Source organism: Girardinichthys multiradiatus, chromosome 3, assembly GCF_021462225.1.
Source record: "Girardinichthys multiradiatus isolate DD_20200921_A chromosome 3, DD_fGirMul_XY1, whole genome shotgun sequence".
NCBI classification, from domain to species: domain Eukaryota; kingdom Metazoa; phylum Chordata; class Actinopteri; order Cyprinodontiformes; family Goodeidae; genus Girardinichthys; species Girardinichthys multiradiatus.
The window spans coordinates 12,563,619-12,587,948 of record NC_061796.1 but is presented as its reverse complement, the minus strand read 5'-3'; the positions used below and the strand labels follow the sequence as shown (position 1 = coordinate 12,587,948).

Genomic DNA, 24,330 nt, shown 5'->3' with positions numbered 1-24,330 from the left:
ACTCTTTAGATGTGTTTGAGCTGTTGCCAGCTCTTATGTGGACAAATCCACTTCAGTTGCTTGTTAAATACTGAGGGCTAGAGTCTCCTGTCACACTGACGTATTAGAGCTTAACTGCTAATTACTTAACAATGCAATTAGAAATAATTACACTAAGTAGTTTAACAGAGTTAAAGGTGCTGGTGGCTTATCTAAAGACAGTGGTATTCTGCGTTGGAAAAACCTTTTTGTGTCTTCTGGTCTTCTACAATCATTACAATTACACAATTCAAGACAGTTAACTTAAAAAATGTAAGGCTGCAGTAGTGTGTGATAATAACTTAGGTGTTGAGGCTGCAGGTGAGGCAAGGAGCACATTTCTAAGCCAAAGCCATACGCTAAAAGTGACCAAAAATAGCAAAGTATGGATGCCTTAACATGCTTGAAGGCAGTCAGAAGCTACAGGCTGAAGAAGCTAAATTTGGAAAGTGTGTGCTCCTTTAGAGGAGACTGTGCTTATTGTTGGAGCTATGTGCTTAGAGGTAATGAAGCCAAATATGGAAAACTCTGTGTGTGCTATCTATACACCTATAAAGTGAGGCTGTGTTTATAGTTTCCGGGGGAATCCTTCTACAATCAGCTTACTTTATTGTCTGTCCCAGATGGTGACAGAAATTTTACTTTGACAGGGCTCCAACAGCAGCTCTCCTGCACTTAAAATAAAATAAACACTTTGAGACGCACATAAAAAAACACATTAAAACATAAATAGGCATTGTTAAAGCAACTGTTAAATGTGTAAAAGTACAGTTCTTATTTTAAAGTGTTCAAAATTGGATATTGCACTGATAATAAATAAATTTTTATAAATGGCTTTCGAAGGCAGAGGGACTCTAAACCCTCTGCCTGATGGGAACAGCTAGAATGATTGATGGAGGGGATGAGAAGGATCTTCTGTGATCAGGGTGGCCTTCCTGATCACGGAGCGGTTGTGCAGTTCTGAAAGGGAGGTTTGAGATAAACAGATTATTTTGCTGTCCTGATTTGTGATCCGGGACAGTTTGGTTTTGTGTTTCACAGTGAGAAAGTTTTATGAGATTAAAATGTTGAAAGTGATGACAGATTCAATGAGTGATATATAAACCAGCATTAAAATGTCCTCCCTGATATTAGAATATTGCCGTTTTCCTAAAAGGAGGAGACTTTGTTGTGCTTTTAAAAAAATGGAGCCTGTGTTGTCTTTAAAAGACAGCTGAGTGTCAAATTCTGTCTCAAGGTATCCAAAAGACTCCGCCTGCTCCCCTCGCTGGACCTGGATGCTGAGTGGCTGAATGACAAATGACCTGGTATCTTTATCTTTGCCCCCGCAGCGCAGCTTTGTCACATTTAACTCCAAGAAATTGTCACAAAAAACTTTGGCCAAGTTGTCAACTGCCTGTTGGTACCGGGCTGAGTATCAGGGCCAGTCATGTGAGCTACCAGGGCCATGTCATCTGCATATTTAAAAAGTGACATCCCTTCACCGTTGCAGGAAATGCTGTTGGTATGCACAGGAAGCAGAACAGGAAATGACACTCAACCTTGTGGGAGCCCTGTATTGAAAACCTGCTTGCTTGATTTAAAACCATAAAAAAGAACTGTTGTGGTCTGCTCTGTAGACAACTTTGAGACTATAGAATTAGTGATGGGTGAACCTGTAGGTCCTAAAGGTGTTCCAGTAAAATGCTGATATTTACAGTTTTAAACGCAGAAAATCCATACATAAAATCATTGTGTGTGGCTGGGCAAAGTCCAAGTGTTTGGTGTTTCGCATCATTCCCCCCACGCCTCGCCTTATAAATAAACTGGAGTGGGTGCAGTTTATCTGACACCATTCTTTTTAACTGGTATACAAGTTCTCTCCATATGAATATTCATATGTTAAGTTGAGCCTACGGAGAATGCTATACATCATGTGGCAACGCTAGCTCAGGTGGTAGAGGTTCATCCTGGAACTGGTGGTTTGGTGGTTCAAACCCTCACTCCGTCTGTCTCAGTCAAGACATTTCACAGACTTTGCCTGCTGATGTTGTCAGAGGGGCCGGTGCCCGGTGGTGTTAATTGTATGGCAGCCAAACATCTGTCAGTCTGCCCCAAAAGCAGGTGGGGCTACAGTGTAGTCTACCACTGACAGTTTGTATGAATGGGTGGATGGCTGATTGTAGTGTAGCACTTTGGGGTCCTTCAACTTGATAAAGCACTATACAAGTACAAGCCATTTACAATTTGTAACAAGTACACTAATGCAGTTGCATAGGCAGACTAGAGGATATGCATCTGATGAAAGAATATTTATTTAATTTGTGAATTGGACTTGTGAAGGTATCTTGTGTTTATTATTTAGTTGCCAGAGCATAAGGAAATTTGGCTGAAAAGATGCCAACCCAAGTTATAAAGCTTTCACTGAATGACCTGCTGTCATTTTTTTCAACTGTCTCAAACTAAATACTGCTTGTCTTTGCAGGAGGACAGGAATGTTGAAAGCCTTTTTGTGCTCACTGTATCTCTCTTATTTCTTCTATTTATTTTACCACTCAAGCTCCATGTGGTGGGAATGTGACTGGGTCTTCGGGGTTTATCCTGTCTCCAAACTACCCACACCCGTACCCACACAGCAAAGACTGTGACTGGCTAATTGCAGTTCACTCCGACTATGTCATTTCTCTGGCTTTCATCAGGTAAACTGACAATGTCATAATTTAAACAGATTATGAAAACAGCCTTGTGCCATGTTAAGCTTAATTGGGACAACCATGTAATGTAGTGTTAATTGCTGTTTTTCACAAAATAATTGTTTGAAGCTAATTTGACTTGGGGTTAACCAATTTGTACTAAATCATTTTCAATATATAACAGAAAAATATTGACAACAACTGCATCAAAATGTAAAGGTTTAAGCTTTCTGTGTCATACGAACTGGATAGACGAGACTGGATATTAAAAAACATATATTCTTTGCTTTGAGGACATGGTTTAAACCTGTTAGGTTTGTAACCTGCCTGTAACACAATGAGCCCAGTTTGCCTTGGGTGCACAGCAGCTCACTGTGTGCCAGGGAAATGCTTGTTTTCTGCGGTGGAACCAGCTGTAACATAACCGTATGGAGCACAGTTTGAAATGTGTGCCATGCAGAGGACCGTGTTTAAATCCAGGTGTGTTTGGAGATAATGCAGTGCTGAATTTTCTCAGAAGACAGCTGGAAGACATTCCATCCACTTTGGTCAAATATGGCAACACTGGATTTCTGGGTGAATACGTTATGGTGGAATTGTGATATGATGGCAGCTCATTTCTTGTGCTGAATAAACCCCAGACCATAAACTTTACATTGTTAATTGCAAACCATGCATGCGGCCAGACTCCAAAAATTTCGTAAGTCTGCTTCTTTCGCAATTTTCTATTTTCATTTGACTTAATGACTTAAAAGCCGCACAGGTTTATCTACTCAACACCATCCTTACTTTAGCAGCTTTGTGGAAACAAGTCTCCAGATTTCTTTTCTGCAACTTTGTCTTTCCAAACGAACCTCTAATAGAGTTAGCACAATCCTGGCTCTCTCTTGAGAATGCCAAATGAAAGGATGGAGATATGATTTTAAATTGGAGCTGCCTTGATCTAACGCAAACGCAATTATTTCCAAGCTATTTACATTTTTGTCATAAGCCATGCTCATTATTTTGAAAACAAATGCTTCCCTCTCTCTTGGTGCGGCGTATGATTTGATATATACAGCACTATAATATGAAACGATCTTTTCACACTGCATTGCTGTCACGGTCTGGGAAAATGTTTTGCCACTGCCGTGTCACGACAATTTAATCTATTTTCACCTCTTAGGTGAGATATCTTTTTTTTTTTATCTCTTTGTGTCAAGGAACAAAACAAGGCTCATGGCATGACTCACTTTTTGCACAGCAATGTATATTCTCATTTTGCATTCTGGTTTCTGAGAATGAGCAAATTAGTAATCTGTTTTTTAATTCTTTTCTTTGTTGCAGCTTCAGCATTGAACCCAACTATGACTTTGTGTACATATATGATGGGCCTGATAGCAGTGCTCATCTGATTGGCAGTTTCCAAGACAGTAAACTTCCAGAGAAGATTGAGAGCACTTCCAACTTCATGTACTTGGCATTTCGAAGCGATGGCACTGTGAGCTACACTGGCTTTCATTTGGAATACAAAGGTACTGTAATTGCCTGTGTAAAGTGGTATTCTGCATATATTTTTACTAAATAATTTTATATGTTGGAGCAAAAGGATTTTAGTGTGATGAATTATAAATGAAATAATTCTAAATTGAAAATGTACACAGCTACAGTATGTTATTTAGCCTTGAATTTATCCTTTCGTTTTTACTTGTTTACCAAATTAATACGTAATTAGTTTATGGAGTTTTAGTAATTCTGGCAAATCTTTGCTTTCTGTATAATAGTCTACATTAAATTTAATTTATGCCCAACTAGGAGCTTACTCATGTTTCATAGTTGTTTCTCTTGTGAAAGCTGTGTTATTTTGATTGACAGCAAAACTGCGGGAGGCCTGTTTTGATCCTGGGAATGTAATGAACGGCACCAGAATAGGCGCAGACTACAAGCTGGGATCTATGGTGACATTTCATTGTGAGGCAGGCTACCTCCTTCAAGGCTACTCCACACTCACATGTGTCATGGGCAACAGCAAGAGACCAGAATGGGACAGAGCCAAACCTACCTGTCAAGGTAAGAGACAACATTTCCGCTATGTGACTGTTGGGGTCATCCATTTTGGTCGCACATTTTGACACACACAGCTCAACAGACGTTGCAGCTCCGACGTCACTGGGAGTATAAACCGGCTGAGATGGAGAGTTTCGGGGCCATTTCCCGCCTGTCACAGGACAGCACATCGGAGGCGCATATCTGGAGAAACAAAGCTCACAGGCGAACTTTTGCTCCACAAGTCCATTCCCGGACGAGATTGAAATCTGGAAATCTGTCTGATACGAGAATATCAGAAGATTTATTTGCCGATCGAAGACCGCGCCACGCCCGGCGCAGGTGAAAACCTACAGAGGTTCTATTTTCCAAGGAGATGAGTTTCCTCCTTGTGTATGCAGTCGACTAACGGTTCTTCATCTTTTCCCTTCCTGGACGGACGAGAAGTTACCGTTTTGTTTTCATAATTTGATCACGGACGCGTGATCCCTGCCTCCCCTCCTTTTTCGTCAGATCTGATCCATCCTCAACCGGTGGAGAGAAGAAATCAAGCTCAAAGTAATTTCGTTCTTTTTATATTAAACCGGATAGGTGGATTTAGATGTTTGGGCTGGATGAGGCATAGTGAAGGTGATTTATAATCACCAGTAGTTAATCTAAGGCATTAACTTGTTGCATGCAATACTGATGGAAGTATTTAATGCTGAGCTGTGCTTTGATTTGTCCAGCTGATCTCGAATCAGCCAGGAGTTAGAAGTCTGACTTTTAAAAGTTTTTCATTCAAAGCAACTGTACCTCGTGGTCTGACCCCTCCTTGTTCCAGTTTTATTGCTGGAGTTTTTCCACTGAGTTCTCAGAGTTTATGACTCTTTGTTAAAGATTTGGGGCTTTCAGCTGGTTGTGGCTAAAGGGGCATGGCCCCACCGTTTCATCAGCTGATTGCTGCAAGCTTGACATCAGGACACCAGGAGGATTTCTCTTCCATTTAACCCAAGTTACACATTTTGTCCATAAAACTGCTGGTTTGATCTTCATAGACACTAAATGCATGTATTTGTTTCTTCTATTATTATTGTTAGGTAGTCATTTTTATTCTCTTTGTGTAGAATGGTGCTTGTTAGTTAGGTGAAGGTTTTTGGACCAGAATAATGGTATATCAGGATTATTTGGCTTCAATAAATCTTCAAATATATAATTAAGAGAAGCATTTGTGTTTATTTCATGCAAGAGTGATTTATCTGTCAAAATAAGGTCGAAGTTCCCCAGCTTCGGTGAAGCGGTTGAATAAACAGTGACAGTTTGTGGCTTTGGTTAATAATTAATAATTATTAAAGAGCTTTGAGCCCATAATCACAACACCAGAGGACATCTCTGATTTCTATTCATAAGTAATGATTTTTGGTTAAGAAATTTATATTTTCCAAATTATGATTTTAAATTATAATTCTTGATGAATATTTATTGATCAATAATCATAATCCTTACATGACAAATGCCTGAGGTGCTTAATTTGTTACTACTTGAACCAGCTTTAGTACAAAAAATGCTTTAATGTCATGACTTTATGTGGATGAAGTGGGGTCTTGTTGTTTATGTAAAATACCTCATACAAAATTTACAAGCCTCATGTATCCAAAGTATGGACATTGATGTGTATTTCTTTCTGCAAAGGAATGCATAGAACACAGTTAGACATTTTATTAGTATTTTTCTGTCCTTTTCCAAAGTGTATATTCTTTCTTTGTATAATGTGATACAGCTCCTCGTAGGACATGTCAGGTATCGAATTGGGTGAGATGCAAAATCCCTCCAGCAAAGTCTTGGTGTACTCTGGGGTATAGCATTCCTATCACCACAGATGGCTTGCCCACCTGTCCAGCTTTTCCTCCATTTTTGTAGCATTGTGAACAAGATTTTGAGATTTAAACTCCCTTACTTGCTTAGTTCCAACATGGAGGACATAACACTCTGGCTGAGAACTGTAGCCTTAAATTTCAGTTCATATCCAAAGCCTTCTTTCAAAGAGGCAGACTTGAGTCTTGCATTTAGAGTGGCAAAAACATAGATTTCAAACTTATTTATTTAAATAAATTTTTTGGCTCCAGTGGCCTTTATTATTTTATTTTTATTTTTTGACAGTAATCAGACAGGAAATGGAGTGGAAAGAGTGGGGTAAGGGAGTGCAGAAAGCATTAACGGGCCGGGATTCAATCACACGACCGCTTGCGTCAAGGACTGAGGCCTCCATACATGGGTCACGTGCTTAACCCCCTACGCCTCCAGACTAGCATCCATAGATTTCAGGCCCAATTCAAACTCGTACTATATATAAATTAATCTTGTCATGTACAGCTAGCCCCCACAATGTCCCATTATAAAAAAAAAAAAAAAAAAAAAAAAAAAACACGTGCTGAAGAGGATACAATTTGCCAAAGAACACATCAACTGGCCAAAAAAGAAATGGAGAAGATGGTCGTTGACACCCTTGCTTCACAAGGCTGAGGCTGGAATTAGCACATAAAAAACTACATACAGGTGAATCCTAAGCATGAGCTTCAAATGTTGCATTCATTGTATCAAGCCTCTCCTGAAGTAAAGACTACATTAAAAGTGTCTTACCTGGGCTAAGGAGAAAAAGAACAGACCTGTTGCTCTGTGGTCCAAAGTTCTGTCTTCAGATAAATATAAACTTTGCATTTCATTTAGAAATACAAACAAATTGCAAATCCCAGAGTCTGGAGGAAGAGTGGGGAGGCAGAGTCCATGTTGCTCTGAAGTCCAGTCTGAAGTTTTCACTAATCATGATGATTTGGGGTGCCATGTCATCTACTTGTGTTTGTCCACTGTGTTTTCTAAAGTCTACAGTCAACACAGCCATCTACCAGGAAGTTTTACAGCACTTCATGCTTCCTTCTGCTGACAAGTTTTATGAAGATGCAGATTTTATTTTCCAGCAGGACTTGGTACCGGCCCACACTGGGTACAAAGGTGCCAAAAGCTGGTTAAATGACCGTGGTGTTACTGTCCTTGATTGGCCAGCAAGCTTGCCTGACCTGAACCCCATATACTCCTTTTCCACCAAAGCGGTTTGGGGCCCGTTCCAGTTCCTGAACGTAATTTCAAACCACTGACGTGTGTTTCCACTGACAAAAAGAGGTACCAGGGCGCAAACTCTGGTTCAACTCAGATACCGCACAATACTTGTTTTTCTGCATGAACCGCATCGTCACACATTGACGGGTTGAAGCTGCAAACAATAGAAGCAACAAGTAAGGAGGCGAAGACGAAGAATGTATCATATAAACATTATTGTTATGCTTGGAAAAATACACTGAACATGCATTGTATAGCTACTTGTTTCTGTTACACTTGCTGATGCTGAACATATGGAAAACATTGTACTTACCATTGTTCTTGCATGATGTCCAGTCTCCATTTCCTTATTAACTATAGTTTATGGATGCTTTTTTTTTGCATTAGAAGGAACGCTGCTCAGCTCAGTAAGCTTTGCTGTCTCAAGTTCCCCACGCGTTGTGTAACGCCTACTGTTGATGAATCAGGATTTCTGAAACAGGTGGAAGCACGCATCTGTGCTCCATAAAACACCAAGGCACCCAAACCAAACTAGTTCAAGAATGAGAGTGCTTTCAGTGAAAAAAACGCTGAGAGAGAATCTGTCAAGTATTATCAAGAGGAACATGTGAGATACCAGACCCAACAATGTAGATGACCTCAAGGCTGCGATCAAAGCAACCTGGGCATCCAACACACCTCAGCAGAACCACAGACTGGTCTCCTCCATGCCACGCCGCATTGATGCAGTAATTCATGCAAAACCTGGCCCAATCAAGTATTGAGTTCAGAGAAATAAACATGCTTTTTGGAAGCCTGACATTTCTGTTTAAAATATATTTTTTTATTAATCTTATGCCATATTCTTTTTTTGAGAAACTGAACTGTTGGTTTTTACTATTTGTAAGCTATAATAATTAAAATTACAAGAAATAAAGGCTTGAAATATTTTACTCTATCAGTTTCTAAAATGAGCCACAAAAATATCGAACTTTTTCACAATATTCAGGTTATTTAAAATGTTCCTGTAATCAGGTACATGCTAGGCCACAGGTCTGACACATGATGTAGATATTTTGTTTTGCAAAAGGTTGTATTTAATTAAATAGCAAGGGACATTCACCAAACATGTGCAATTAGTTGCTCATAAATATTCCATTTCAGAATCAAATACCCTACAAAATATATCATCTTGCTGTAAGCTAGCATCATTACAAAAATGTATGTCTGTTGGCTTGTCACAATTAAAACACGTTTTCTCATTCACTTTCTATGTTGTACCTTGCTATTTATTTTGTAATTTATAATGCATCTTGGACCATGTAGTGTTTTTAATTTCATAGCAAGTTTTAAATGCACATTTAGAACATTGTTGCCTTGTAATCTTGTAATTGACATCCTCGGAATAATAAGAAGAAACGCCCCCCATTCCTACATAATGCAGTATAAAGTGAAGGAGGTCATAATTTAAACACAGGGTTTAACACTGTCAATGGAAAAAACACCCATGGTTCTTCAAAATAAAAGATCCTATTTTTATTTAAGTGGAACCACAACATTGAGGGGTGGTAACCTGTCCCTACAATTTTGCTCTGAACATAAATGTACCAAACGAGTTAAATATATGCTTTAATTTTTAAACCAATTACAGTAGTTTATGAGTTTAGAAGAAACAGCTCTGCTTTCAATTCAATTTTAATATAACCTGAAATTTCCCTAACTTTCAGAGGATCACATTACATCTGTCTCCCTTTTGCCATAGGTGGACCTTTGTCCTTTGTGTCTCTTTAGAATTGAGATCCTTTACCAAGCCCTGAGGGAACATTTGACTAAATTGCCAAAAATAATTGCCTAAGAAGAGCTCTTCAAGCACAAAGAATGGGTCTATTATTCAATTATTACAATGGAACACACACTGAATCTGTAATTCACCATTCAGTGTAGAAATTAGATGTCGACCATATCTAAACATTTCTAATCCACCATCATTACACAATGACGTTTGCTGAGCAGTTTCCCATGCCCTCTAGTCCATCTAAGTACTGGGTGATTAGTTGTCTGAGACATATGGCCTTAAACTAAAACAAGCAAACCTATGAGGCTTCTTTTTGATTTTTGCTTTTTGTTGTGGCCCGTCAGAGTTTGACACTTTCACAGTTTGGTTCTGTACATTTTAAGCGGTTACAACTAGAACTGAGGTGGTATTTAACAGAGTTCTGCGGTATCACAAACTTAAAGAAGAAGAGAAAGGATTTAATGTGTATGAAGGAACTACACAGTATTCCTCTACACAGTTGAATTACACCATTAAATGTATTTTGAAGGTATTTTATCAGTTGAGGTTAATTTAGAATTTAGTTCCCATTTCCTTGTGAAATGGGATCACCCACTTTCACCCCAGGGAGCAATGTATTACCTTTACAGTTGGAGCGTGGGAAAGTTCACTAATCAGTGCTGAAGATAAGTACAGTACTAAAGAGTCTATCAGCATCTCTCCGTAACAATTGTCACTCAGAGACGAAGTCTGAAAAGATCACCGAACTGAGCTGAATGTCATGCACCAATACACTGAAGGTCAAGTGACTGTTCCACCATTTTATTTAGAGATAAGCTGATGTAGCTGGCATTTCTAATACTTAAAAAGGTTAAAAGCATGCTGTATTTGTTTTGTTAAATGGTATTATCACCAGCTGCATTCTTTACAATCTCAATCTCAATTTAATGTGTTCAGATCTAGTTAAGTGTCATATGGTTTGCATCAAAAGGGAATTTTAACATACTGGAATAAGAATACGTTTAATTTCTGTGTAATGATGTCAATATTGCCAAAAAAATCACTAATAAGGCGTTTAACCTTTATTATTCTATTCTATTCTGATAAATAAAAAGTGTATACATTTTTACCATATACCCCCTTATGCTCATAGAAAATGGTTTGCATATTCTTAAATCTTTTTTTGCATATTTCTTCTTGGATTTTGGCCCAGTCTTCTTCTGTAACTGTCTCCAGTTGCTTGAGGTTGAAAGGGTTCCTCATGACCACTTCGTTACCCTAATAAATAATTTTTGACATCTTTTCTATGTAAAAATGGAAGTTTAAAACATTCTGGCACACCTTACTTTTTCATGCTGAAGTCATTACTATTATATGATATAGATAAAATATTGCCACAAATTCCAAATATACTTTTTGGTCTCTACAATGTTCTTTTTACCTGCATGAAAGGCTAGCATCAGCAGTATATGTCTGCCAAAACTGAGAGCAAAATGACAGGAATTCTGTAAATTCCAAAGGAGGTTTTTAGCAGAGTCAAGATGATAACGTTGAATTGGACATGCCCCACAGTGTCAGACACTGGGAACATTGTCCTTAAAGGCACAGTTCGTGAGGATTCGTGATGTGAGGTTTTGTTAGAAACAGTTAAAGTCTTACCTCTAATAGATATCTTATAATCTTCACAATATGCCTGCTAGTATATTGATGCAAAGTAAATTATCAAATCAAAATAGAAATGGCACAAAATAAAGTAAATAAGGAATGTTTGAAGTGCACACTAGAATCATACAAAATGTTTATGAAGAGGATTTAATACTTTTGCATAGATTAAAGGTAAATAAAGTCTTGCACGTAATTGATTTTCTTTTAAGCAAAGAGTACCTCTCTTTGCTGTGTCAGGCTGACTAAGAGACGTTTAGCAAAATAAATATTTTATATATAATGAACCTTTTTCTAAAATCTAGTGATATTCATGTTGATATTGCATATCATAAAAACATATTTTGTGTTGCTTGCTTAGGTAGTTCTTTGTAGGCATGAATTCAAGATTTCTTAATGTTGGCTTTGCTTAAACCATCAAACAAGACAAAAAAAAACCAACAAAAAAAACTATTTTACATACAATTAAGCATAATTCTGGCATCACATTATGTTCTAACATTTGTATTACTGTGCTCTACTAGTTTCCCCTGTCTGTGAAAGTGCTGCACATTTAAGTGGTGATAAGATTCTTCAAATATAAGCAGCTCAAAGTCTTGGAACACTGAACATCTTTATTCACAGCTGCTGTTCTCTGAGACTTTTGAACTTTGAAGATCTGATCTGTCTTGAAATAAAACCTCAGACACTTAATTTAATCACTTTAATCTTAAATCAAAGTTTAAATAATGTGCAAATTAAATAAAAAGTGTATCTTTTTCTGAGCAATCAATTAATGGCAGCACACAAAACGACTTGAATTTAATCTACTCTCTTGTTTCACTGTTAGATGAAAATCATTACACCATGAAAACTCTGCTTTTTTTATAGCTTCTTTTACCTTGAGCAGATAACCAGAGCATTGGGTTACTTTCTAAGAGCAGTTTTCTTAGATTTCCTTTCCTAGTCCCATGTGTTCATTAGCATAACTTGAGTGAGTGTCCCTTTTGCCAATGTCACATACAGGTCCTTCTCAAAATATTAGCATATTGTGATAAAGTTCATTATTTTCCATAATGTCATGATGAAAATTTAACATTCATATATTTTAGATTCATTGCACACTAACTGAAATATTTCAGGTCTTTTATTGTCTTAATACGGATGATTGTGGCATACAGCTCATGAAAACCCAAAATTCCTATCTCACAAAATTAGCATATTTCATCCGACCAATAAAAGAAAAGTGTTTTTAATACAAAAAACGTCAACCTTCAAATAATCATGTACAGTTATGCACTCAATACTTGGTCGGGAATCCTTTTGCAGAAATGACTGCTTCAATGCGGCGTGGCATGGAGGCAATCAGCCTGTGGCACTGCTGAGGTCTTATGGAGGCCCAGGATGCTTCGATAGCGGCCTTTAGCTCATCCAGAGTGTTGGGTCTTGAGTCTCTCAACGTTCTCTTCACAATATCCCACAGATTCTCTATGGGGTTCAGGTCAGGAGAGTTGGCAGGCCAATTGAGCACAGTGATACCATGGTCAGTAAACCATTTACCAGTGGTTTTGGCACTGTGAGCAGGTGCCAGGTCGTGCTGAAAAATGAAATCTTCATCTCCATAAAACATTTCAGCAGATGGAAACATGAAGTGCTCCAAAATCTCCTGATAGCTAGCTGCATTGACCCTGCCCTTGATAAAACACAGTGGACCAACACCAGCAGCTGACACGGCACCCCAGACCATCACTGACTGTGGGTACTTGACACTGGACTTCTGGCATTTTGGCATTTCCTTCTCCCCAGTCTTCCTCCAGACTCTGGCACCTTGATTTCCGAATGACATGCAGAATTTGCTTCCATCCGAAAAAAGTACTTTGGACCACTGAGCAACAGTCCAGTGCTGCTTCTCTGTAGCCCAGGTCAGGCACTTCTGCCGCTGTTTCTGGTTCAAAAGTGGCTTGACCTGGGGAATGCGGCACCTGTAGCCCATTTCCTGCACACGCCTGTGCACGGTGGCTCTGGATGTTTCTACTCCAGACTCAGTCCACTGCTTCCGCAGGTCCCCCAAGGTCTGGAATCGGCCCTTCTCCACAATCTTCCTCAGGGTCCGGTCACCTCTTCTCGTTGTGCAGCGTTTTCTGCCACACTTTTTCCTTTCCACAGACTTCCCACTGAGGTGCCTTGATACAGCACTCTGGGAACAGCCTATTCGTTCAGAAATTTATTTCTGTGTCTTACCCTCTTGCTTGAGGGTGTCAATAGTGGCCTTCTGGACAGCAGTCAGGTTGGCAGTCTTACCCATGATTGGGGTTTTGAGTGATGAACCAGGCTGGGAGTTTTAAAGGCCTCAGGAATCTTTTGCAGGTGTTTAGAGTTAACTTGTTGATTCAGATGATTAGGTTCATAGCTCGTTTAGATACCCTTTTAATGATATGCTAATTTTGTGAGATAGGAATTTTGGGTTTTTACGAGCTGTATGCCAAAATCATCCGTATTAAGACAATAAAAAACCTGAAATATTTCAGTTAGTGTGCAATGAATCTAAAATATATGAATGTTAAATTTTCATCATAACATTATGGAAAATAATGAACTTTATCACAATATGCTAATATTTTGAGAAGGACCTGTATGTTTAATTTCATGCTTCTTGCTTCCTCAAAATTCAAATATGGATAAATTGCTGATGAATCATTTTAAATAACCTTTTCTAAATACTTCTTGTGTGTTTCGCTTTCGGAAGAACTGGCACAATGTGTGGAGGTTGAGGAGGTCCAGAGCAGCTGGTGAAAACTTTCTATTGACAAATGAGAGCATGTTTGTTTACTGTTGGGGGTCCCATACCTGATGGCTCCATCCATGAGGTCTGACATAAGCACATAAGGGGGCCACTTGGCAAATTAGGTAGACAGTGAACAGCTTAAGATGAGATTCTAGAATGTGAAACAAATGCAGGGTGGACTTCATCTCATATTACTGAGCTATTTGCCAAATTAATACATGTCAACAGTAATTTGGAGAAGTATAGTAAATAAAGGCATCCAAGGGTATGATTATTGACTATATTTTTAAAAAGTAAAAATTTAAAATAAGTACATGTAAATTAATAAAACAACAAATTTAAGTACACAATGATTATCAAAAACAACATGCCAAAACCGCTTGTTTCATACATTTACAATATCCAGTCCAGTGTAGAACATCTTTCCAGTAGTCTCATGTGTTTACTAGCACCGGCTCTGACTGGTGTCAAACATACCACCTGGGTTTACTTACAAATTTTTAATGAGGACATTGCTTTCTGAGCTGCAACAATCAGCACTGTTCACCTTATTTGACAGTTTTCTTTAAGGTAATCCTGTGTTTTCTTAATCATTTCCTTTGGTCATTGTTCTGTTGAATTGTAAAAGCTTTTCACTTATGATAGGTATTTTTAGTAATAATCCTATGTTCTGTTTGATTTGAATAGACTTTGTGATTAAAAAAATAATTTATCAACCATAGGTTTGGATAAACATCACCATTAAATAAAATGTTTCCCTGCAAGCTCAACTTATCCAGACGGATATAGCTCCCCCTGTACTTCTAAATGTCTAAAGCATTTTTCACAACTGAAAATATTATTACTGTGCTGGCAAAAAGTATAAAATTATTAATTTAAATTATTTGTCAGCAGCTTAAAGTTCAACGGATTTTCTTTTTATGTCTTTTTTTTTCTTCATTTGCACTGCTTACCCTGCATCCTTGCCTTAAAAAGGAATTGGACTTTACTGCCTTATTTCTCTGGATATTACAACGTTTGTTAAATTTGCCTTTGTGTTTTTTGCCTTTTGTTCCTGTAGCTCCCTGTGGAGGTCATTTTACGGGTTTAGAGGGCACTGTTCTGTCCCCAAACTACCCACATAACTACACAAGAGGTCAGAGTTGTGTTTACGACATCTTTGTCCCTGGAGATTTTGGTAAGAGTTTTAAGCTTTATTTGCATGCATGAAGTTCTAGAAAAAAATAGTTTTTAGGTTTTTTCTGTCCATTTTTATACAGTAAAGTTGTAGAGAAACATGTTCAATTCAAAACTGAAGAAAGAATATTAGGCTCACAGAGATTATTCAGATTTTTCTGTGAAGTTTGTCTGATGAAGATTGGGTATATTGTATGAGGAAATACGGGCTTACTGTCAAATTTGGTCATAGGTGACAGTGAATTACCAATCAAAACATTCAGACTGCATTATTCATTACTCTGAAGAGGTATGCATTAACAGAGATTTAATCTCTGTTAATACATTGCTACTTTGAATGTAATATAATGTGTAATGCTGAATCACTGTATACCATGCCTATGTTTGAAACAGAGCAAACAGAAATTGAGTATATTAACATGAAAAATGGTCTTCGCAGCAGTAATAGAAAGGTCGGTCCCACCGTTTTCTCCAAGTAGGTGGAGCATTGAAATTGTCAGCCGATCTGAGCATTTCTGCTTATGCAACATTCAGCAAAATTCCATGAAGACTTTGACATATTTATGCTCAACAGTCCATGTTTTTCATTATATGCTGCAGAAATTCAGGCAGCTGTTTTTATTCACTAAAGCCCCATGCTCATGAAACACATTCATCCCTTGTGTGATGATCCTCTCTGACTGTTTACATCTTTTGCTCCTGCTGCTCGTGGTGTCCGGGAACCCAGAGGTCTTTTTTTAATAAATAATGCATCAATATGCTGTCTTGCCTAAACTGCTGGCACAAGCTTAATTGTGTGTGGAATTTGCCAACATTTCCACCTGTACCTGTGAATTTTCTGTTTTGGGTTGTGCTGTACAAACGAAGGCTATAGGTGGATGAGAAAGACTGCTGTGATGTGGCTTGATTAAAACGAATTCTGAACAACCAGGTTAGAGACACGTAAAAACTTTGGGTTGAAAACTCAAGCATGATATTTTACATTTCCATAGCACATGGCATTATTTTGTTGACAATGCATCATGCCTTTATAAAGAAGCTAAAATCAGATAAATGCACAGTTTTGAAGAACTACCATCAGCTTTATAACAGCACAAAAGAAGCTCAGTTTTGGTATATTACCCTTCAATAAAGTTGTGACCAACACATGCTTTTAAAAAATCCCATACTTGTGCATCTTAGTAAATTATAATACCTATCAAAAGTTAATTTAATTCAATTCAAAAATTGAGTCGTATATAGATTAATCATACACTAACGGCCTGATCTTCAAAAGGTTTGTGTGTTCAAAACCACATGCAAACCTGTTTGCGTCTGCAAAGTTGATCTACAAACGAGGTGCTTATCGGATTGCGTTTGTCAAATCAGTGGAACAGTAGTTGTAAACATTTTAGCGTATTTGCCTTTATGAATATGCAAAACATAAGGTAATGACCCCAAACGCACACATTTATGGGAGGGGAATATGCAAATGTAATCCCTTACCACCCACAACGCAATTTATCAAACCTGAAACGGATTGAGGTGCTGTTATTGCATCTAGATTTAGCACGTTTGAATGCAGGTGCAAACTGGGATGCAAAAATGTCTGCTGTCACCAGAAGGAGGCATCGATAGATAACAGATGACGGGGAGAAAGAATCTTCTGTACATGTGTCAACAGTACAAATTTTTATTAATAAAATGATAAAAATAGAGGATTCAATGTAAGATTATCTAAGCTCTGATTTGGAGCTAATCACAAACACCAGCCATGACAATCTCCCATGATAAAACTCTTTGTAACACTTTTTTCTTGCGTCTGGATCAGCGCACCATCGCTGTCGGTGAGATCATAATCTGCTGAAACACACACAAACCAGGCGAAGTACGCACATAACTGATAATCAGCCAGAGAAGTGCACACAGCTTAACTGTAATTGCACATCATGCAACAGAAAAAGAAAGAAATAGTCATAAAGCAGATTAAATTCTTCATTTACAAACTGAATGCTAAAATCACTTTATAGCAGGAGAAAAATCACAATTTTAAGGCGGCCTATTCCATGTGGTGAAAAAGAGTGTATGCTTTAACAATGTCACTAAATAAAACAAATTGCATTATTGACAGTAACATTGTGTCATTACAGAGCAATCGGAGCTGGGTCTGTTTGATTATGTGTTTAAATGTGAACATATGCCAAGGGCAGGTTTTGTTTGTCTTTTTTATTGTTATTATTGATTGGCCAGTTATTGCGAGTTACGTTGAGCGACACGGTTAACAAGCTGTGCACCCCCCTGTTGTGTTGTCAGCTCAGACGCAGCACTGAACATCTACCCCATGTTCGCACCGATGGCACACAGCTCTGCTCTCCTGCGCAATACCCTGTAATCTAATATTTTGATTAAAGGCGAAGCAGGATGTAGTCTTTGCGTCATTGGGTCCGCCCTGAACCACAAGCATAAAACATCTGAACAACTTCAAACTCAGCCTTCTGCACGCGTAATTCTCACTCAGAGGTGCCCTGCGCCAATGAATAGATAGGAGAAATGAACTCATCAGAGAAGAGGCTGTGATGAAAAAGCTGCTGCTGTGAATACCAACGAGAAAGATTAACAAACTGTAACTCTCCAGAATAGCCAGAGCAGAACGGAACAGAAGGAAAAACAAAATCAACAATTGGATTATTCATAATGATGCAGCCTAACAACCCTTGCATGTTTGAATTGCCACAGCAGAGAGGATCTGTTTGCTTTTCCTCTAGTACCGCCGGGGGCAGTAGCAGCCAGCCATTAGCACACGCAATTTCCTCATTTAAATAAGGCAGTCTGCACCTCTTTTGCAACTGTTACCCTTTGCACATGCAATCTTTAAAAACTGCATGCAACTCGTAACACATGTTGCATGTGCAATTTTTATTTTGCGCAGGCAATTTAGCACCCCTTATTTGAGATCTTTGAAGATAAAACCCTAAGTGATACAGGTCCTTCTCAAAATATTAGCATGTTGTGATAAAGTTCATTATTTTCCATAATGTCATGATGAAAATTTAACATTCATATATTTTAGATTCATTGCAAACTAACTGAAATATTTCAGGTTTTTTATTGTCTTAATACGGATGATTTTGGCATACAGCTCATGAAAACCCAAAATTCCTATCTCACAAAATTAGCATATCATTAAAAGGGTCTCTAAACGAGCTATGAACCTAATCATCTGAATCAACGTGTTAACTCTAAACACCTGCAAAAGATTCCTGAGGCCTTTAAAACTCCCAGCCTGGTTCATCACTCAAAACCCCAATCATGGGTAAGACTGCCAACCTGACTGCTGTCCAGAAGGCCACTATTGACACCCTCAAGCAAGAGGGTAAGACACAGAAAGAAATTTCTGAACGAATAGGCTGTTTCCAGAGTGCTGTATCAAGGCACCTCAGTGGGAAGTCTGTGGGAAGGAAAAGGTGCGGCAGAAAACGCTGCACAACGAGAAGAGTTGACCGGACCCTGAGGAAGATTGTGGAGAAGGGCCGATTCCAGACCTTGGGGGACCTGCGGAAGCAGTGGACTGAGTCTGGAGTAGAAACATCCAGAGCCACCGTGCACAGGCGTGTGCAGGAAATGGGCTACAGGTGCCGCATTCCCCAAGTCAAGCCACTTTTGAACCAGAAACAGCGGCAGAAGCGCCTGATCTGGGCTACAGAGAAGCAGCACTGGACTGTTGCTCAGTGGTCCAAAGTACTTTTTTTGGATGAAAGCAAATTCTGCATGTCATTTGGAAATCAAGGTGCCAGAGTCTGGAGGAAGACTGGGGAGAAGGAAATGCCAAAATGCCAGAAGTCCAGTGTCAAGTACCCACAGTCAGTGATGGTCTGGGGTGCCGTGTCAGCTGCTGGTGTTGGTCCACTGTGTTTTATCAAGGGAAGGGTCAATGCAGCTAGCTATCAGGAGATTTTGGAGCACTTCATGCTTCCATCTGCTGAAAAGCTTTATGGAGATGAAGATTTCATTTTTCAGCATGACCTGGCACCTGCTCACAGTGCCAAAACCACTGGTAAATGGTTTACTGACCATGGTATCACTGTGCTCAATTGGCCTGCCAACTCTCCTGACCTGAACCCCATAGAGAATCTGTGGGATATTGTGAAGAGAACGATGAGAGACTCAAGACCCAACACTCTGGATGAGCTAAAGGCCGCTATCGAAGCATCCTGGGCCTCCATAAGACCTCAGCAGTGCCACAGGCTGACTGCCTCCATGCCACGCCGCATGGAAGCAGTCATTTCTGCAAAAGGATTCCCGACCAAGTATTGAGTGCATAACTGTACATGATTATTTGAAGGTTGACGTTTTTGTATTAAAAACACTTTTCTTTTATTAGTCGGATGAAATATGCTAATTTTGTGTAATAGGAATTTTGGGTCTACAATTCAATTCAGTTTTATTTATATAGTGCCAATTCACAACACATGTTGTCTCAAGGCACTTCACAACAGTCAGGTACATACACTCCAAGTAATCCTAACAATTGAACAGTGCAGTCAAAGTTAGCTTTTTATTCAAATTGGATAAAAAGTTTTTCTATCTAAGGAAACCCAGCAGATTGCGTCCAGTCAGTGACTTGCAGCATTCCCTCCTACCGGATGAGCATGTAGAGACAGTGGACAGTCACTGGCATTGACTTTGCAGCAATCCCTCATACTGAGCATGCATGTAGCGACAGCGGAGAGGAAAAATTCCCTTTTAACAGGAAGAAACCTCCAGCAGAACCAGGCTCAGTGTGAGCGGCCATCTGCCACGACCGACTTTTCATGAGCTGTATGCCAAAATCATCCATATTAACACGATAAAAGACCTGAAATATTTCAGTTAGTGTGCAATGAATCTAAAATATATGAATGTTAAATTTTTATCATGACATTATGGAAAATAATGAACTTTATCACAATATGCTAATATTTTAAGAAGGACCTGTATATCTTAAGCATTTCCTTCTATTAATTTAGTTGAATATGGCTTAGTAAAATAATTTAGCCTTTGAGAAAAATTTGAAAATTACATAGGACAAATATAAATGTATTTTAATTTTAATCTCTGTCAAATTACTGATGCCCCACTCAAAGGGAGATATCTATTAAAAATATCCAATATTAATGGAAGTTAAGTGGAAGAAATAGTAGAAAAAGGTACTTCAGCAACAGGGATAAAAGCTGGCCGTGAAGGAATTGTTTTCAAAGCCACAGGGCATGAGCTGTGGTTGTAGTCGGAGCTTCAAGTGCCACCACACACACACATCAGGACATCTGAAAGGATTATTACATTCCTTGTGTTAAGCCACTCCTGAACCAGAGCCAACCTTAGAAGCCTCTTACCTGGGCTAATGAGAAAAAGGACTAGACTGTTACTTAGTGATCCAAAGTCCTCTTTTTAGATTAAAGTACGTTTGCATTTCATTTGAAATTAAGGTGCCAATGTCTGGAAGAAGAGTAAAGAGGCACAGAATCCAAGTTGCTTGAGGTCCAGTGCCTCAAATGGAGAGCCACGTCATCTGCTGTTGTTGGTCCACTGTGTTTTAATAAAGTCCACTGTGCATAGCCATCTGCCTGGACATATTGGAGCACTTCATGCTTTCCTCTACTGACAAGCTTTATGATTATGCTGATTTCATTTTCCAGCAGGATTTGTAACACTGCCCACACTACCAAAAATATGAATCCCTAGTTTCGACCATGGTATTGCTGTGCTTGATTGGCCAGTAAAATTGTCTCAGCCAAACTATTGTTTTAAAGTAGAGAGACACCAGAACCAACAATACAGAGCTCAAAGGTACTATCAGAAAAACTTTCCTTTTGAGCTTCCTTAACACCTCAGCAAAGCCACGGGCTCATGTGTCAGAACTGTTAAGTACATGTACATACTCTTCAGTACACTGACATTTCTGTATTAATAATCTTGTTATTCCTCTTGGCATTTGTATTTGTTATTAAGAACAATGTAAGAAAAAAATGCCATAATTTTATTAGTTTACTTCATTATGTGTGCCTAATCAAATATAACGGGTTGATTTCTACATACTAATCCGAGCAGTAAAGTTGGTGGTTTTAACCTCCAGATAGGACTGATTGGAGAAAAATGAGTTTCTCTCTGTAGCAACTTGGCAATAGAGTCTGGCGTTTAGGCAGTATTATAAAAGGAATCACATTTCAGTGCCTAGTACACAGGTGATTGAAATTTGTAACCGCCCAGGGTGGGGTGTCAGATGTGTGTCATACTCTGTCCTTCTTAGGATCTGTAGCATACCATAATCCTTTGAGACCTTGTGTCAGCTTGGTTGCAGTTGCAGAAAAAACATCATCTCCTCACTCTGCTTCAGTGACCTGAGGGGTTATATACAGGGTTGAAGGTTAAATTACTATGTTAGTCTATTTCTTTAGGGGTCGATGTGTAGTTGGAATCAAGGCAACGAAAAGATTACATGACCATCCCTTAGCATTAAATTCTAATGTAAGATCTGAATGACAACGCTTTACATTGACTTCAGTTACAGTTACAGATTTATTTAGCTTCGTGATGCATCTCGCTAATCTCTGTATATTTTTTTTTTCAAGATTGCAGATTTTCTAAAGTATTGCAGATCATAAAAAATGATAAAGCAATTAAGATTTTAAAAGAGTTATTAGATTGTGTCTATAATATGCACTCGTCTGGAAATCAAATCCAGACAAAATGTATAGCCTTACATGGCAAAGCAAGAGGATTAGAGCTTTTATTGAAGAAATGAAAAGAAACAAAGCCCCATTCCACCAACATGCTGTGTTTTGTTGGTGTCATTGTCCTTTTGCTTTGTTTCTATGGTAGTGGCGACTTTGTGTAATACTGTAATGTAGCATATATTTTTTGAAGTTGTGCAGTTTCATTAATATTTCTACTGTGTTTGGTAAATATGAGAAACACCAGCTTGTTTTTCACAAACACTTTTGGTCGATTGAACAAAAGCAGTAAAAAAAACATCTGTACCTGAAAAGTGTCTGTATCTGAAATGTTATACACACTTCAGATACTAAACATTGGTGTTTTGTTTCTGCTTCCCTCTGCGTAAATTATTAAGCATATACAGTGTTCAAATCTTTAGTTTGTTAAAGAACATTAGTGAACAAACAGCATCGCAAAGGCCAAGGAACACAGCAGACAGATCAGCGAAAAGGTCATGGAAAAATCTAAAGCAGAGTTTGGTTATAAAGCAATATCCAGAGCTTTTAACATCTAACAGAATATTTATCTGAAAACAGAGTATGGCACAGCTGCAGACCATCCAAGATATAGCCTTCCACCTAAACCGATAAGCTGGGATAGCAGAGCATTTGTCAGAGAAGGAGCTAAGAGGCCCATAGTAAATCTGAAGGGGCACAATCTGTTGACAGGACAACTTTTACTCATGCACTAAGCCCACAATTTTGGTCTTCATAAAAAAGTGGCAAAAACAAAGCTTTTGTTTAAAAATGGTATAAGAAGTTGTATTTGCAGTTTACCATAACCTATGTAAGGGCCACAGCTAACATGAGGAAGATGGTGCTCTGTATAGATGAGACCAAAATAGAACTTTTGAAAACGTTTTCCTTTTCCTTTCCCTTAACACTTATGCACATATGTTGTTTTTAGTGTAACCTGACAAAATGTAAAAATGTTTAAGAGGCATGAATATGTTTGATTGACAGTGTCACTGTTTTTTATAGGCTTGTTCTCAGTTTATTTTGCTATTTATCATTTGTGTTCTGTAAAATGTAGACCATACATCTTGCTTGCCCTTTAACATTCAATTATTTTGTCAGAAATGGTCTTATTTCTATTTTAGACAAAAATTCAGACCACTTTTATGAATAGATTAAATATTCATTGCACTTAAACTTTGCCTTTGGCACTTCTTATAAATATACATAAATGTAATACCCTACAAAACTCACTTTTGTTTACACCAAGTCCAGCAGCTAGTGCATGACATTTTTATCACATCTAGCAGGGTGAAAACACTCTTCATAATATAGGAAAACAAGGTCCAATCTTGTTTTGTGTGATGTTGCACAAAAGGAAAAAAATGATATTTATAGATGACAAAAATATCTAACTGTGCTTCTGCCTGTGTTTACATTTACCCTGGAGTATTTGTTTGTGCAGTCAGCCTTCTTTATGAAAGCTGAAGGCTTCAGACATGGGCTTCACTCTGTCAATTAGTGAAACACTCTAAAGCACAAGTTTGCAAAGGAAAATTGGGTTGTTTCATTTTTATTTAATTCTGCAATTAATTATGTTTAATGTTATGTTGATGGACTCCATCTCCAAGAAAAATCTTGGAAATGTTGCTGATTTGATTAGACTCGAGTTAAAACTCACGGCAACTATTGATGGAGATTTTATTTAAACACCTTTTTTTATTATTTGCACCAATCAGGGATAACATGACAGAACAACTGAATTACACTCAACATAACACCTACTGGTCGGTGGGATATGTTAGGTGATGTCCAGTGGTCAGTATCTATCATAAGTGGCCCAAGGGATTAACAGCAGTGAACCGGTGACAGGGTCATGGCTATTTGATGTGCATGGGGAGTAAAAGCTGTCCCATGTAGTCACATCCAACAAACACTCTACCTTAACCCAGAGCCTAATATTTTTCATAGCAAATGTCCACTTCAGTGATTTTTTTAACCTGTTATTAGCTTTTCAAGGTTCATTTCACCCAACTATTTTTGGAAATGAAATACACAATATGGTCAAATGTATTGAGTCACACCACCAAATCAATGAAAGCTGGTGTTACAATCAATTCCATGACCTCAACCTTCTCAAACACTTTTGGGATAAATTAGAGCAGAGGCTGGAATTCTGGTTTTCTCTTCTAACTATGAACACACTTCTAAACCTTGTGGAAGATGTTTGCAGAATAGTTAAAGTTGCTATTGCTGGCAATGGTGGGTCCATCAACAAACTGGACCTTAGTTCATGTACATGTAAAAGTGGACAGACAAATACTTTTGGCAATGTAGTCCATTTCCCTAATGGGCCCTGGTGAATTAGATTTTATAGACACAACATTTATTCACCTGTGTTTATCTGCCTGAGGCCTTTTATAGCTCAAGCGTACATGTCTATAACAACAACATATGCATAATGGTTACCGCAGAATATGT

At 38.4% G+C, this 24,330-nt stretch overlaps 1 protein-coding gene across 2 annotated transcripts in view; it reads left to right on the top strand.

Annotated features, from left to right (window-relative positions):
• LOC124865431 (CUB and sushi domain-containing protein 3-like) overlaps positions 1-24,330 on the top strand; it is a 359,430-nt gene that overhangs the window by 159,990 nt on the left and 175,110 nt on the right. For both annotated transcript variants that reach the window (XM_047360499.1, XM_047360500.1), the window contains exons 28-31: positions 2,558-2,696; positions 4,017-4,204; positions 4,545-4,739; positions 15,048-15,164. In XM_047360499.1, the coding sequence (XP_047216455.1) occupies positions 2,558-2,696; positions 4,017-4,204; positions 4,545-4,739; positions 15,048-15,164 (639 nt within the window). The remainder of the gene's footprint in view (positions 1-2,557; positions 2,697-4,016; positions 4,205-4,544; positions 4,740-15,047; positions 15,165-24,330) is intronic.